Here is a 16,954-nt window from a genome sequence, read left to right as displayed (position 1 = left end):
ACATCAGATTAAGTCACGCCTGAGAATTTCTTTTATTAGAAAACAAAACGGAATATTCAAAGACAATCAATATTCTCTCAGCTCTTTACAGTGGAGTCGTGTGTGTGTGTGTGTGTGATCTGACGTCTAGAGTGTTCGCTAAAAGCAGAGAGGATGAAAATGAGTCACCGAGCTAACACAAACACGCTGGTTTCATCTCGACATTTTTTTTTGTTTTTTTTGTAGCGCTTTGTTCCCCACCAACAAAAAGGCTGGGCGTTTCCGTGGATTTAAAACTCTTGGTTGTGCTTCGACATTTGTTATCCAAAATATACATCTGGTAGGCAGCGGCGTGCCTGAATTTCTTCTTGTTTTGCTGTACATAATCTTCATAAATAAACCTGCTTTATTTAATCATCTGTAAACAATTGATTAGAGTCTAACATCCAGGAGAGGTGTTGTTTGGTATGTAAAGTCTAACTAAATAATCTTGGCCTCTGAAGGAAATGTTTTGAAAAAAAAAAAAAGTGGCAGAAGGCACAGGGGGAATGGTCAGGAGCTAAAACACCTGGATAATCGAAGAACTCTCTGAGATAAGAAAAGGCAACTCATATGGTTGTGTTTAAAATCTACTCTTCTATATCTCTCGCATTTTAATAAAAATAAATAAAAATTGAAGTAGTGGTTAGAAACTCATTGGTTAGTGTTTTTGCCTTGTTTAGACAGTGCAAAGAGCATAAAAACAAATATCTATATGGAGCAAAGATGAAAGGCTGCCATCAAAAGCAACAACAAAAAAAAACCGGTGAAAATATAAACACTGAATGCAGCAGCAAAAATTTCAATAAAAAGGTTGAGCTGGCATAGTGGCTCTTTAAGGTTTGTGAACCCTCATTCATTTTCTGTATTCATGAATCTTTAAATAAAATATTAAGATTTTTTCAGAGGCAGATAAGTGTCTCAGATAAATAAAAAATGGATTTTACATTTTTTTTTCTTTGTTAATCTTTAAAACGTCTTCAGTTCAGATGCAGCAAAACGGGCCCAGAGACATGATCAATAGGATTAAATTTAAAACATGTCAAAGCCCAAGATGACCTCATCGGCATACCTAGATTAATTTGGTTTAATTCTTGTCACTACTACATTGTAAAAACAAAAACTACGTTTTGAAACAAGTTGTGCAGGAATCTAGAAATCAAAGGGTTCACAAACATTGAAATCTACAAGAGAGCATTAGGGTCACACACATTTTTTTTTTTACATTTTAGTTCAACAGTAAAGTCAATTTTTTTGTTCAAGAACAAATCTAAAATGTTAAGAAAAAAAGCAGAGGAAACAGGATATTAAAGGAAAATGTCTGTACTGCTGTCAGTACAGGTCATTTACACAAAGAGGAACCATAATTGGCCCTTGTTTACAATCTCAACATAATGTTTTTTTAAGAAAAGTTCCTTAAAAATATATTGAGTGTTTTTTTAAATCAGCTTTTTGAACTCTAATCTCATTTCTTTTTTCCTTTGGTGTTTTGATTAGAATTGTATTCCCCAGGATTTAACCCTTTTCCTCAACATTCCAAGTTGGTTCTTTTGACTTTAATCTTGAAACAGGTAAATAAATACTTTCTCCAAGTGACCCTAACACTCTGGTATATAAAAAAAAAACTCCCTGCTTAAATATGTATAGTGATGATTTCATTTTACATAACCCATTCTTTTCTTCGATACCTGCAAATCCTTAAATGTTCACCGTTGTGATGTTTACCTCACAAGCACCAAAAAAATATCATTCCTTCAGTGTGGCTGTGGATTCCTGTGAAACTCGCCGTTTCTCAGGGTTTTGAAAACCACCTAACGGGACTCGGAGAGACGCCTCCTGGTCCGGCTGCGGCTCAGAGTCCCGGGAAGGAGTCCACCTGAACCATGTCCTGAACGACCGAGCCTTGGCAGGTGTAGGACACGCGGATCCTCATTTTCAGATTTACCTGAAATGTAAAGGAACAGTTCACTGTTCATGTCTGATTATAGTAAAAAGAAATAAATATATAAGAACACAACATGGTTCCAGCCCCAACTTCTGAAGAAGTTTCCATCGGTGTTCTCCTCCACCGCAACGTTAAAGAATCACTACATTGAATGGGAGGCGCAGCTTGTGCGTTATTTCTCCGCTTGCGCCTTTGCACAGGGTCTCTGCGGGTTTCACCAACTCAAATTTAAGACGTTTCTTAAGACCGTCGCGACAGAAATGTACCAAAGAAAATAAATAAATGATATGGGTTGGCAACAGAAGAGAGCCAAAGACATTGACCAGCTAACTGGTGATAAATATACTGCTAATATAAATATTTACTAGCTGCTAACATATATCTAGATATATGTTAGCAGCTAGTACCTAGTAGCCTCAATCACCTCGAGTCACAGTACACAGTGAAGCCGATTTTAAGTGCTTCAAGCTTTTGCCTGTCAGAAAAGCCACATGAACAAAAAACTATTAATAAAAGAGATTAAATAGTCTGCTTATAACTAAGTATAAGACCTATAACCAACTTACTTAAAAAAAAGAAAGAAATTAAGACATCTTAAGGCCTTAATTCTAAATACATTAATTTAAGGCATTTTAAGACTCGTTAAGGATGTGGGGGCAGCCCTGTTTGCATTCTGCAGACCCACCTTGTTGGGGTTGTTGAGGACCACCAGCTGGGTCAGTTTAGCGCCACCATGTGCAGGAAGACAGTCTGTGCTCGGGGCCCTCATTTGTAGCTGCACACTCTGAAGCACAGAAAACAAAACAAAAAAAACAAACGGTGAAGCTGAAGCAGCAGCGTAGCAAAACAGGTGATTTTTACTTTCATTTACTGGCAGTAGTACTGTAGTAACAATTGTAGAGACAATAAAACCGAAGTGGCACATTTTAAATGTTGAAAATAAGGCGTGTTATTGGTTGAATGTCTTTAACAGAGATAAAATAAGAGTTCCCGGTTCCAGTAGTTGGTTTCACAATGCTAAGCATAAAACAAAATGCAACAGTTTTTTTTTTTTTTTTTTTTCATTTTAAAATTGAATAAATTTAAATTTTCCTTTCTAAACCTCACTGGACTCAGAAGACCAGAGGGATTTGTTCATTGTTGTGTTAAGGCAGTATGCTAACTGCTGTTAGCATTCCTAAGCAACAACATTTTGAACACGAACTGACAAAACGCACAAACACATCCGGTTCAATAAGACGACAAACAGTATACTGTCACTGTGAATTAGTTATAGAAGACATTTTTTAATTAATTTAAATGATGTCAGTCTGTTTAAAATGTCTGCACTTTAGCTGACTGCTGTTTACAATTACATTCAGTGAGTCCCTCAGTATTTCATTAAAGCTCTACTGCTGTTGCTGCGGCCGTTTTCCTCACTTTAACACTGAATGGTGCATTTATCACTGAACTCGACATTATCATAACAGATGCGGTTAGAAGGTGGTTTCATGGAGGGAGATAAACAAACCTTGGGCACCGCAGCTTGCAGGGTGAAGCCGCTGATGTCTGAGTCAGTGGAGTTGGAGGCGGTGAGCGTGACCGTCAGGCCCGACTCCGACTGCTGTTCGCAGCTTAGCGTCAGAGTCACACCATTTTTCTCGTACACCGTCACAGTGGGAGCTGAGGCAAGCAGAAGCATAAAGAAACGTGGAATTGATTCAGATATGTGGAGCAAACCAGCTTATGAAAAGTTAAATATACATTCTAAAAATGATTTTTTTCTTTATTTTCCTTTTAGAGTCAACAATCATATAGTTTTTGTGTTTCCATCTCATCTGTGTCTGATGGGACTGACCTGGGGCCAGAGGAGTGGGCTCAAACCCACCCAGCAGATCCAGGAGGTCTCCTCCAGCGCTGGTGGGGGCAGCAGTGAGCTGCGTTGATGCTGAGCCAGCGACTGACGAGCCGGGCTGCAGGGGTTCCTGAGAACCTCCCAGCAGGTCCAAGAGGTCAACCACCTGAGCAAAAAAAACACAGAACTGAGCACATAGATACACAGATATTTAAAATAGAACTAAGCCTGTAGCCTAAAACTGTAGCCGCGCTTCCACTTACCATAAAATTGTGCAAATTCGAATTACAGAAATAAATCTTCTTAATAGAAACATGCTAATTTCGAATAAACACATTTTTCGCTAAAAAGCTTTTACTATAGAATCAGGAGGTTTTTCAGTCGTATCGAAATTGGAGTTTACCGCAAAAGCGCGATGGAAACACTTTTTCTGCGTCACATCAGTTTGTATTCTATGACAGAGTATTAGGACCATGCTTGAAAGGAATAAAAATAGTACAATTACGAGAAAAAAGTAATAAAATTAAGAGAATAAAGTCGGAATATTAGGAGAATAAAGTCATTACACTATGAATATTCTCATATTATGATGATTTTACCCTCAAAATATTGTTACTTTATTCTCACATTATTACAATAAACCATTATTAAACTTCCTGGTGACTGTCAAAATAAAAAATGCAAAACAATAACTATAGTTAAGAGATATTTCAGGAAGGTCTGTGTTCTCATACCTGGCCAGCTGGTTGTGGCGGCAGCGCCGTCTCTTCCTGTTTGACCTTTCCTGGTTGGCTCTCCTTCATGGGTTCCTCACTCAGCTCTCCGTTGGTTTGACCCAGAGAGTTTTTCTGAATCACAGGCATCCTCTCCAGCACAGCCGCCCTGCGGAAACAAGCAACGACCTCAGTCTGGAAACAGCTACAGCCATCACAGTTTGCTTCATCAGAACATTCTTCAAACACAGAAGTGCGACAGAGATGGTGAACTTGGAACGAGAAATGGTGCGTTTTATTGACCTTGGAACTTAGAACCTGGATATGGGAATGACTTTAAACCCAGTTTAGACAAAACTTCCTTATTAGTCCAGACTGATTGATACACTGATTATTGGGAGAATAGGTGGATGGACGGGCAAATCGATATATGGATAAACTAAAAAATGGATGGATTGATGGACAGTCAGATAGATAAAGAACTGCTCCGGTTTACAGATTCCTCATTTTTTGTAGCTAATATTTAAATATCAAAAATAAAAGTCCACCCTGGATTTCTACCACATTTTGATGGTGATCAGACTTTTCTAGAGAAAAAAAAATACCCAGACCTTGGAGATACTCTACTCAAACTTCCATACTGCTTAAGAATCCCAAATAAAGTCTAAAATAGGATAGAGAACATCGTCCATTTGTTATAAAAACTTGAGAGCCGTTGTCCTAGAACATAAGACGTCCATAAGAAAGAAAAAAATGTGACACTGCTCTGTCTTTGCCTACCTCATGTGGTCATACTTCTTGAAGAGTGCGTTGTATTCAACTGCCCTCTGCTGGAGCTCCACGTCTATGCAGCTTCCGTAGATGCTGACGATGCTCCTGATCCGACTGCCGGTGGGGAGCGCGTTCACGAGGAGAAAGAGAAACAGAGAAATTACGCAAGCTGCTTACAGTCAGCGTTCTGCAGAAGTTCTTCCATCAACAAACTGGTCCGTTAGGGGCTTTCTACACAACTCTGATCCCTGTGGACCGCCAGGGGCTAAAGAGGTGTTTTTGTTTTGTTTTCTTACTCCACATTGTCTGTGATGCGTGTGCTCAGTTTCATGGTGGCGGTGAGAGCAAAGCCTCTGGTCGTTGGAGTCGACATGTGCGACTGTAAAACTATCTCTAAAGCGTCCAGGACGTCGTCCTCCGTCACCTGATGAAGACACGTGCAAAAGAAACAAACAAAAAAAAAATGTGATAAACCTACAACAACAACAAAAAAAAAGACATTTTAAATTCAGTTTTGAGCAAAATACATGCCACTAGTTTTCTCCCTTTAACTGTGTGGAGTTAAAAAAAAACAAAACAATTTGTTTCTCCCAGAACATTGTGACCATCTTGCACTCTTCGCTTTTATACCTAAACACAACATCAGTACTTCACCTGCACGGCTTCTGTCTCCTGACACTCTCCTTTCAGCAGCAGGTCCCCATACTCTCCTATACACCAGCAAGCCACCTGGACCAGGGGTTGCTGCGAACACAAAGAAACTCCACTTGTACATCACTTGGGGATACATAGGAGAAGCGTAAATTCTCACTTTTTTAAATTTTTTATTAAAAGACAAATCTGTTTCCATCCGACTCAAACGCTGCAGTGAAACCGGAGCAGCCTGAGCCTCAGACCTGAGAGATGTCGGTGAGCAGCGCCCGGTAGAGTTTGTGGACGGTGTAGCAGTGCAGCTCTGAGGTGTTGGTGATGAGCTGAATCAGGTTAGGCACAGTTTCATCTCTGACGTCGCCCCCTGCCTGCGAGGGAGGAAATGACACACGCGCTCACGCAAACGCAGCAATAGGTCCTTCAGCATCGTGTCGTCATATGTCGTTCTTCAATATGCATAGATTGAAAATCAATGAAATTAGCGGCGGCATTTAGCAAAAAGACCAACTCTTCATGTTACACTAGCAAAAAAATAATAATTATTAGCCATTCACTGCAAGACATGAAATGGTTAATAAATTATTGAAAAAATTGTCAGCTAATTTAGTAATTGATTAATTGAAAAATTAAGCAATATGTGAGTGTTTACTAGAGTGAACTTACCGTGGTGAGAACATGCAGGATGGTGTCAATGTGCCAGCGTTTAGAGGGTGCATACCTGACAGAGACACACACACACACAGCCAACTGAGCAGCGCTCTACGGTGAGACGAGCGCGCCAAATCTGTATCTGCATTGTGTGTAGGAGAATAAGTGCTGGGCAGTGTCTGTCGGGCAGGAATATCACTGAGTGGATAAGTAGAGCCTTTATTGCATCTGCCTCAGCATTAAAACTGCCCCACTCTGGGTCAAAAAAACACAACACGTCCAATCTGTTCACATGCATGAGGGGAAGTCATCTGTGTTTGCATGCGTTACGAGTCTGTGTTGAGAATAAATCAGTCGTTTATGCGCGGAATAAAATCCACCAAACGTTCTTTGAGACTCTACCTTTCAGCAGCGTTAAATATGCCGCTGGCAGCCTGAGCCCGGAGCTCGGGGGGGCAGGAGGAGAGGAAGATGAGCAGTTCCTTCATCATGGAGCGGATGTTGGAGGCCGACACCAAAGCCAGGGACAGCTCCAAAGCACGCCTACATGGACGGGAGAGGAGGATCAAAGGTGCTAATTAATCCGGCTTGGCTGCGTCGACAGGCGCTCACAGCGTTCCCCGACGTGAAAAAAGGAACATCTTTAAATATTGATACTCCGGGTTTATCTCTGCATGTGAACATTAAAAGAGATGCTTTAAAGGCTTAAATGCTAGTCTGTTTGGTACAAATGCTCTGTTTGTCTCATTAAGAATGCAGTTTTTTTTGTTTTTTTTAAATGGATGCCAGATAAGTGACGCAGCTCCCAAAGTAAGAGGCTGAAATACGAGAAATAAGGGAGCCAAAAATCACAGGTGGTGTGAAACCGTTTCACTTACTGGTTGTAAATTTGTTGAGAGCTTGTGTGTATTTATTCAAACGTAATTGTGAAAAGGTGTTTTTAATGGTGAGACACTACGAAAAAATAAATAAATAAATAAATAAAATCTTGCTTTTGTAACCGATTCACTGCGTTTATTCAAATGGTTTTTTTTTCCAAAAGCAATAAATGGTACAACAGGCGTTTTTCAGGTTTGGTTCACGATTGAATCGATAAATAGATATAAAATTTTTATTATGATGATATGCAACCATTTCCACTTCAGGTTAGTAGATTTAGCTGTGGTTCACCCAAGCATACAGATCCAGATGGATCTTCCTCTTTGCAAACAAAGTGTAGGATGAGATTAAGTAAAACTATTAAGTCCTTTGTAATAGTTTTTTTTTTTTTTTGACGTTTTCTTCCATAAAAAGAAATCTTAAAACCATGTTCTTGCCTTTATTTCATCTAAATATAACTACCATGCATCTTTACATAATGGCATATTATCCCAATAATGGCATATTTTTCATAGATTCGAACTGATTTCTTGTATGTTTTTACGTAAATTATACGACTTTTTTTTTCTAAGCCTGTCGCAATAAGTAATTAATCAATTAATCACATAATAAATTAAAATAAACACAATAACTTTCATTTTAACAATTAATATTTTTTGAAGGGCATTTTTGTTCTGAGACTTCATAATCCATTCTATTTATGGTTTTGGTTGTAAGAGTCTCCAATAATGATATTGAAGTAATTATACAAGAGTCCTAAAAATTGTCAAGTTAAAAGCTAAAAACGAAAAATAGCCTTTTTAAAATAATAATAATGACATATCGATGGGTTTTGTCCTGTTTTACCATGAAATTAAAATGAAAGCCAAATACAAGGTTAATTAAAAACAAGAACTTTGTGTTACCAATATCTGCCATCATAAGGGGACTTTAATTTGCCAAAAAAAATCTTGCCCTAAAAATGGTAAAAATTGTCCATCTGCATCAACAGTTTTACTTGAGAAACCAAATTTGTGCAATTTAAAAAAAAAATACAATTAAGAAGCCACAAAAAAAAAATAAAAAATTATTCCAATGGCTGCAAATGGGTCACTTTGGACACCTCTGGTCTTCTGACTCCTGCTTGAAAACAGACTCTTTTGTACCCTGGCTGTGAGTTGGAGGCCTTTCATGTAGTGGCGTCTCTGTTTCAGCCCATTTTTCACTAAAGAAATAGGCAAAGATTACCGCTTGACAGATGCGTCCTGGTCCTTCAGGCAGTCCACTATGGTCCCACGGTGCCGCTGAACTGCATTGTGGTCTGTCAAAACGATCTTCTGAAGAGAGGTCATGGCAATATATCTGCAAGAGGACCAACAATGAAACATTTCCTTTTTATACCGCATCATGAACAGTGATTAGCAACAGTGTCAGCACTTTTCTACAGTTCAGACATTATGTTTGGGCAGATATGATCAAGTAAGGCAGGTCTAACAGGAAAGAAGCATTCTCACCACTGCCGCCCTGGCACAAAGAGAGTCAGTAGTTCTACAGGAGCAAACTAGATGGACCCGTTTTACTACAAGGCCCACATGGAAAGCACTAACAAATCCACAATACAACAAAACCTCTAGGAACCTACGCAACAACAAGTCCACATTCACTGCTAAAATGTGCTTAAACTGAGTCAGCTCCTACTGTAAAACGCTCAGAGGGGAAGTAATTATTCAGCTCAGCCTGTTGGGAGGAGATCAGTCACTTTTGAAATAAAAAAGGGGGAAAAAAGCCTTTACTGAGATCAGAGGAAATAGGCGGTGAGCAGAGTCGACAGAGGGTGAAGGAATAAGACAGGAAGAAAATCAGCACTGACCGAATGTTCCTGTCATTATTCAGGAGGAATCTTCCCAGGATGTTTACAGCCAAAACCTATGGAGCAAGTGAAGTTATGAGCGTTTGATAATCAAATAAAGCCTGCTGATGCAATAATGCAGTAAAAAGAGAACGTGTCTCACTCTGAGGCCGCTCTCTGACTTTATGTCCAGTACAGTGAGAACAGTTTCATAGAGCACAGCGTTGCCCACGGTCTTGGTACTGTCTGTATTGGTCGCTACCTAGAAAACAAATCACATGTCAGTAAGCTGCCATTGTCGGACAACAGACTGAACTTCAAGTTTTATCACCTCAAATTTAAGATTTTTTAAGACCATTAAGACGTATATCATGACGGAGCAGTACAAAAAAATCAGGGGACCAAAACTGGGGGTGGGGGGTTTGGTTCTTGGCAGCAGATTTGTGCTTCTCACATGGCATGTAGCTCTAAAGTTAGCAGTATGTCTGCTAGCTGCCAATGGCTCGTTTGTGTGCTAACGAGTTAGCAAGCAAGTATTAGCAGCTAATTACCAGTAGCCTTAACCGCCTTCGTCACAGAACACAGTGAGTGTAGATGTCTGCACACGACTAGAATACAAAATGTAAAACTTTACATTTTCTTTAATGAATTCAAGAGATTTTAAGGCCTTAATTTGATATAAATTAATATAAAACCTTTTAAAGATTCGAGGGCACTTTGCATTTTGCAAACGAGTCAGTCTGGTACAGACAAGGAAGATATCCAAAAGACAAAATTTGAACACAGAGCTTCTCTGGAACTGAGCAAAACATCTCATTATTCCAGTAATGCTGTCCGGTTGGAAGAATAAAAACAAAACCTGAGCTAGGAGGTCGTTCATGGCATCACTCGCCGCTTCGTTGTTCCGACCGAGGATCCTCAGCAACCTTAGGATGCGTACCTGAAGGAAAAGTTGGGGGGAGAAGAAGCACAAAAAGACAGGAGAAATAATACACCTGTGTATACTTGCATCGAAGTATTCAGTGCCTTGCAAAAGTATTAATACCTTTCGGCAGTTTTGACATTACACCTATAAACTTTGTTGTATTGGGGATTTTAAATGATAGGTCAATTAAAAGTAATGCAAGTTCTCCAAATCTCTTACCAATAAATATTTTAGAAGTCTCATGTGTAATCTGCCTGCTTTACTCTAAATTTAGTGCAACCAGCTGCCACAAGAAGTCATCAAATTCCAATAAAAATACATTGAAATTTGTTGTTGCAATGTGGCAAAATGTAGAAAAGTTGAAGAGGTCTGAGCAGTTTTGCAAGGCAATATGAATTGCTCTAAGTTTGCTCTAATGTTGACATAAACTTACAAAGCATAACAGAAAAAAAAAAACAATCTGGATTTAAGTCAATAAAATATCCAGTGACGTCAACGAGAAGAAGCCGACATCTTTTGCAAGCATCAATGTCCTAAAGAGCGAGGCTGACCTGTAGGAACGGATCACTGACTCCTGCCACGTCGTGGTCCGGAGAATACCCTGAAATCACCAGGCCTTTCATGATCTGAACCAGATCCGGGACCGTCTGGAGAGCACACGACACACCCACCGTTACGGCGCGCACATTACCGCAGAACCATCGGATGGGGACGCCGCTTACCTTCCTGAAGCGCTCCAGCGTTTCTGGGCTGCGCTCACACAGCTCAGTAATGAGCACCACAGCTCCATGTAGCACACCTGTACGTAAAAAGGTTAATACAAGAAGATCATGGAAACAACACCTGGGACACAGGGACGCAAGACGTGAGATTACAATCTACTAACCGTGGTTCTTCTCGGAGAGGAGGGAGCGAGCTGACGGGACAAAGAGCTCTCCTAGATCATGGACTTTCCTCACGATGTGAACGGCACATAAAGCAGCCTGCAAGATACTGGTCAGTGAATCATGCATTCTCATACCAACAGTGGTTAAATTTAAACAGAGGAGCTACAAATACCTCAATTCAAAGGCTACTATTAGCCATCATCTACATTAATATGTAGCTAAAATAATCTGCAACGTTTCCAATCTGTTGTTTTACATTTTGCTAAACTCTAGTAATATTAGGACTACCAACTCAATAATAAATAGGATAAAGCAGAAGTTTGTTTTCTTATTACTCAAGCGACTGAAAGAATAAGCATCAAGAAGCAATTGGAGAAAAGAGTGTGTCAGATTTTCAGTGTGTCAAAATGTAACCCGTGTTACACAAAGATCTGACAAACGGTGGATCATGTGGTAATATGGATATTCTAAATCTGAGAGGTTTTAGTCACAATACTAATCTGGTGTTACTAGAAAACTTAAATTCAAACGGACGTATAAGAAAATAGTATCAAGTGTCAACTTGAATCTCTAATCAAGTTTTTGTTGAAGTTATCATTACCTACTAAAAATCTCAATCTGGACATCCCTAAAATGAACAATAACGCGTTTGTTTAAACCGATAAAACATTTCTTATTTTGTATCAAATGAATAAAACTCATTATGGTTCTAGTCTGTGCAGAGTTTATCTTCATCTGTAACAAATTCCTCTTTGATTTGTGAAGCTTGAAAGCGGATACTGACTGCTCATAATAATATAAAACTCCCACATACCAAAAAAAAATTATAATAAAATAAACCACTGACATTCTTTGGTGTTTACAATACCAAAGGAGCTCTACTAATGGATAAATGTGTCAGAACTGCATGAATGAAAAAAAGGAAATGCTGTAACCTTTTTCTTTATGTAAGAGTTGGAGGAGCGCAGCAGTCTGTCGATCTCTGGGGCCAGATCCCTGCACATCTCAGCTGAACCCATACAGGCCAGCGTGCACAGAGCCAGAGACTGCACGTACTGGTTGCTATGAGACAAGTCGCTGAACGAGACAAACACAGAAATATATGTTGATCGCAAAAAAATAAAAAAAATTGGACATATAATTTATCTGAATGACATGAAACACTTTTATGATTAGCTATTTTTCATTCCACTGAGGTCTGTCTCTTTCATTAAAATTATCTTTTGGCCACATTCTTCAGATTATATGAAAGAACTTTTAATATCACCCGAAATCTGAGGAAAATACATAGAAGTACGTCTAAATGACAAGCCTAATTACTAACCAGTCTGAAGAACCCAAACATCTCTTGAAGTGGACCAACATGAAGTAGGAAAAAATACCTCAAAAAGTAACATCTAAAGAAATTCAAGACTAGATGAGAAGCAAAGTTGTTGAGACCCATCAGTCTGGAAAGAGTTACAACAGTGTTTTCTATGACTCCAGTGACAGCCGACTACCACAAAAAACAAAAATAAAACAAAAAAAAAGCAGAACACTGGTTAATGTTCCCAGGTTCATGATTCAACAATAAGAAATGATAAGAAAAAAACCAGAAAAACCCTGCATGTCTCATGTTTACCAAGAAAAATATATATATATCTTGTTAATCGTTTTGGGTAAATATTATGCAACAGTTACATCTGTACTTACATCTACATAATATAAAAATTAAGAGAAAAACGTCAAACATGGTGGAGGTAGTGTAGTGATCTAGGCTGACTTTTTTTAGCGTCAAAGGTGGAATCAACACTTTCACTCTTGAAAATGTCCGTCGCAAATCCCACAAGTTAACTCAGCAAAATAAAAATCAAAATAGAGGTTTGGGAGTGGCCTAGTCCAAGTCATGGCTCGAGTTTAACTCAGATGCTGTCGTGTGATGCTAAACGGGCCATTCTTAATCGAAAACCCTTTCATCCTGGAAAGAAATTTAGTTAAAGGCTGATTGCCAGCTTTCACAAACACTTAATGGGAGTTCTTGTTGCCATGGGCGACACAACCAGTTATTAGATTTTCATATTAAAATTTGTTTGATCGTCTGAAACACTGAAGTGTAACAAAAACAGAAAAGTGTAAGAGACTACCTTTTCACAGCACTATGTGTGATTATGATTTTATTCTTACCAATCACTGACATTTAGCCGTACAAAGAAGAAATCCACCAACACAAAAAGTGTTTTTCTCCCTGCATTAATATAAACGCAGATCATACTACATGCAGTGCAGTTAGTAAGAGTTCTCCTCACTTCTTTATGGAATTTGTGATGAGCAGGCTCGCATCCTGCTTCTCGTCCAGCAGCATCATCGCTCCCAGGTACCCCACGCGCTTCTCGCTGTAGCGCGGGCTGGCGATCATCCGAACGCACTCCATCTACACAAGAAGAAGCAACGACTCTGTGAAGTGTGGAGTTGCTTGAAACACTGACCCCTTTGCTGAAGCCCAAAGGCAAAAATCATTGCTCTTTCATCACTCTGGAGCAGAGGAGACTCGGTAGTCTGAGCGGAGAAACGAGAGAGTCAGTGGCCTACTTACAGGAGATTTGTTGATCTTTGACAAGTTTTGCTTGAGGGAATTAAACACAATTCACATTGTTCAGATAACAGAAAGGATATATAAAAAAGGACTAAGATCAACCACTTAATACAACGTCTTGGAAAAGTCTTCACACTTTGTCATGTTAGAAAAAATGATTTTATGTGACAGACCAACACAAAGGCGCGCAAATGTGAAATGGACAGAAAATTAAGCAGGTTTTCAGTAGTAAAACGATATCCCAATCGTGCTGCGCTCTGCAAACACACCCTTTAAGAAAGCAGCTGTTGAAAGAAAACCATAAGATCTCCGGTTCACAGCAACTCTCAGAACTTCAAGATGCAGCCGTGCTTCAACACGTCTGAGCCATGTCTCGTGAGCTCTGCAGAACCCTGGAATTGACTGATTCAGGAGTGTTGGAGAAGGAATGCGTCTAAAAACCTGCAGGAAGGTAGTTCAGGGTTTCTGCAGGTTACACCAACTCAAATTTAAGACTTTTTAAGACCATTGCGAATTAAACTTGAGACCTCTGTCTTCACAGAAATGCACGAACTGCGTCCATCCAATTGGCGATAAACTTGAACTTACCCAAGATAAATAGCTAGTGAACTAGTGAAGGGTACGTTAGCAGTGAGTTAGCGGTAGCCTCAACCATCCAATGTAGATGAATGAGAGCGTTTCAAATTTTACCTGACAGAAAAGTCTCGAGAGAAAAACAAATGCGTATGTGAATCTATATGATTAAATAGTTTTGTCAACACAAATTTTAAGACCTGTGATCAAAGTATCTAAGACCAACTTACTTTTTTATGGTTATAAGATATTGTAAGGCCTTAATTTAAGACTTTTTAACGATTGACAGACACCCAGCAGCCCAGAGTTGGACACCCGTACATTCAACAGAGAATTTGTGGTAAGAATTAACTCCTGATGTCTACAATCGATCTCGAACCGATCCGACTGAGCGTGAGCTATTTTTCTAAATGAGGGACGGGACAAGAACTTAGTTTCTAGACGTGCAAAACTGGTAGAGACATCTACCAAAATAACCTCCAGGTGGGAGCAGAAAGGGTTTTTACAAAGTCTTGACTCAAAGTGACTAAATACGGTGAGAACCTTTTGTTCCGCTTCAGATTTATAAACAAAATCCCAAGAAAAGACATTGAAGCTTATGCTTGTAAAATGGCAACATGTGGAAGGGGCCTGGATGTTCTGCTTTATCACACAAATAACACCTCTCGGTGCCTCACTTCTCTTTGGACTTGGATTTTGCGAAAGTCGGCATGAAGCGAAAGCAGACACTTGATGGTTTCCCACACTTCAGCCCACGCAAAACCCCATGACAGGAATTAACTAAATCTCCCCTCACCTGACCAAAGTGAGCAGGGTAGCCCAGCATGTGCACGTAGAGCAGCTTGGCCAGATTGTGCGACCGCCCGCCGTTGTCGGTTTGTCTGAACTGGGCCCGGATGGCGGCGCACTCCCTCTGGATGACCCCCCGTTCCTCACACTGGGTCCTGGCTGACCTGATGGCTCGGATCATCTCCTGCAGCGGGACTGATGGAGACATGGCTGCGGGTGTGCAAGGGAGACGTTGGGCCGAGGGAGAGAGGAAGAGAGAAAGAGAGAGACGTTGAATGGGTTATTGTTTTGTGTTCAGCTGTTCAGATTAAGGTGATCCCTGGACAAACTCTATTTTCAGAGATCTCTCAGGTCAGTTTGTGTTTCACTTCCTGTTTCCACACATCCAGCTGTGTGTGGGTGAATGACAGAGTCACTACAATGTACTCAATTCAATCTGCATTGTAAAAACAAACAGAAATAATAATAATTTTAAAAAATCAAACTGAAGAAAAAAAACATGGTGTGCTTCTCACAAAAATATTTCAGCCCCCATTTAAGCTTAGAAATGTGTTGTATCCGGTGACACCCTGAGTCATTCTTATAACAACTGCCATTTCCCCCCCCCAGTTATATCACTTTGACGTCAAAAACTAGAACATTATCAATTTGGTCAAAATGTTACATATCCACACACCGCCCCAGTCGATGCTGCAGGTCAGTGAGCAGAGCCAGAGACTGACTGGACCGAGCTAACCTGCTGCTGGATGCTGTCAGAGCTTTGAGGAGACAGCTGGGCTACGAGAGCAAGCTAACCCACTGCGACATTACGTCTGCGTGACAAAACGACGACCTACCTCGATAGTAATGTTTGTATTTTGAAAAAATAAAGCGTTCTTTAACCGACCCCCTCCAACACTCGGCCGCATTCAGTTGGCTGGAAACCCAAATACCGTCTATCCATGCAGGTGACGTCAAAACAAAGACTGTAATCACCGGACTTCCTGTTTCATACTTCAAAATAAAACAATTTTTTGTTGGAATTTTTTTAAAAATAAAGTATCCACACTTTTCTGTAAAATTAATTTAACCTTAAAATCTTTGTCGAGTTTTTGTTATGTTTTTTCTTCAGTTTTTTTTTAAACAACCTCAAGCCTGTGTGGACATCACAAAATACTTTAACTTCATTTCTCCTACAGTGGAGGATTTTGTGTTTTGTAGAGCTGTAGCAAAACGTTTTGACCAAGTGTGAGAATACTCCATTTATTTAAGAAAACAATCAAACTCGTGGAACAGCTATGTGAAAAGAATTGGGGCAGACTGGAATGGTCAGATTTTATTACCAATTCATAATGAGCCCAGCTCTACTAATTAGCTCCACAAAACGTGCACATGCAATACAGCTGGTATCATCTCCATCAATATAAAATGCACGCAGGGTCTCCTTTGTACCTGTTGCTATTGTTATGCTTAATGACATAAACCTTTAAGGTTTTCTCAAACCCTTTTTTATGCTAACTGATCAAACTTGGACAATCCCACTTCAATTTTTTCTCATTGTTTTATATTATGTATGATGTTTTTTTGTATATTCTCCTATAGAAACATGCTAAAAATAAATGTACCATAGGCCACTGACCATCATTCCAGAAAACACAAGATGGAAGAAGTAGGAAAAAAAAAAAAATCTCTTCAGCTGCCAGAAAGAGAAAAAATGTTCAGGTTGGTTTAAGGAGTATGAGTTCAGACTATTGGGATGCCCTCACACTGGCATATTAAATGAAACAAGCAGAATGAGACGTGTGTTCATTCAAGTGGTAGGTATTCACAGAAACCAAGCACATTCAAACAGGAATGTAAATAGGTATGAACAAGTAAGTGTTCTGCCTAAAAAACAACAACAACTATCATCATCACTGTTTGAGTCACCATTAACCTTTGT

General features: G+C 39.6%; 1 protein-coding gene across 1 annotated transcript; it reads right to left on the bottom strand.

Annotated features, from left to right (window-relative positions):
- Nucleotides 1–13: 13 nt before the first annotated feature.
- ap1g2 (adaptor related protein complex 1 subunit gamma 2) lies at nt 14–16,011 on the bottom strand. The gene is made up of 22 exons (XM_008432985.3): nt 15,870–16,011; nt 15,041–15,243; nt 13,385–13,509; nt 12,035–12,176; nt 11,099–11,195; nt 10,935–11,011; nt 10,764–10,859; nt 10,147–10,227; nt 9,451–9,549; nt 9,309–9,364; nt 8,687–8,800; nt 6,983–7,123; nt 6,596–6,650; nt 6,178–6,300; nt 5,936–6,025; nt 5,578–5,705; nt 5,291–5,395; nt 4,532–4,679; nt 3,801–3,963; nt 3,474–3,625; nt 2,649–2,747; nt 14–1,963 (listed from the first exon to the last, which is right to left on the bottom strand). Exons 2-22 carry the CDS (start codon nt 15,239–15,241, stop codon nt 1,871–1,873), a joined length of 2,385 nt encoding a protein of 794 aa, XP_008431207.1. The 5' UTR covers nt 15,242–15,243; nt 15,870–16,011; the 3' UTR covers nt 14–1,870.
- Nucleotides 16,012–16,954: the final 943 nt, after the last annotated feature.

Source organism: Poecilia reticulata, chromosome 17 (genome assembly GCF_904066995.2).
Source record: "Poecilia reticulata chromosome 17, P_reticulata-male-v2, whole genome shotgun sequence".
Classification (NCBI taxonomy): domain Eukaryota; kingdom Metazoa; phylum Chordata; class Actinopteri; order Cyprinodontiformes; family Poeciliidae; genus Poecilia; species Poecilia reticulata.
Note: the sequence above shows the minus strand (reverse complement) of the source record. Positions and strands in the feature narration are given on the sequence as shown.

What these genes read in the sequence shown, in the direction of transcription:
- ap1g2 (XM_008432985.3), bottom strand. Translation starts at nt 15,241, where the DNA reads ATGTCTCCATCAGTCCCGCTGCAGGAGATGATCCGAGCCATCAGGTCA. An exon ending in TGAACGACCTCCTAGCTCAG is followed by an intron (nt 9,550 to 10,146) that starts GTTTTGTTTTTA and finishes TTTGTTTTCTAG; the next exon opens with GTAGCGACCAATACAGACAG. An exon ending in ATATTTAACGCTGCTGAAAG is followed by an intron (nt 6,651 to 6,982) that starts GTAGAGTCTCAA and finishes TGTCTCTGTCAG; the next exon opens with GTATGCACCCTCTAAACGCT.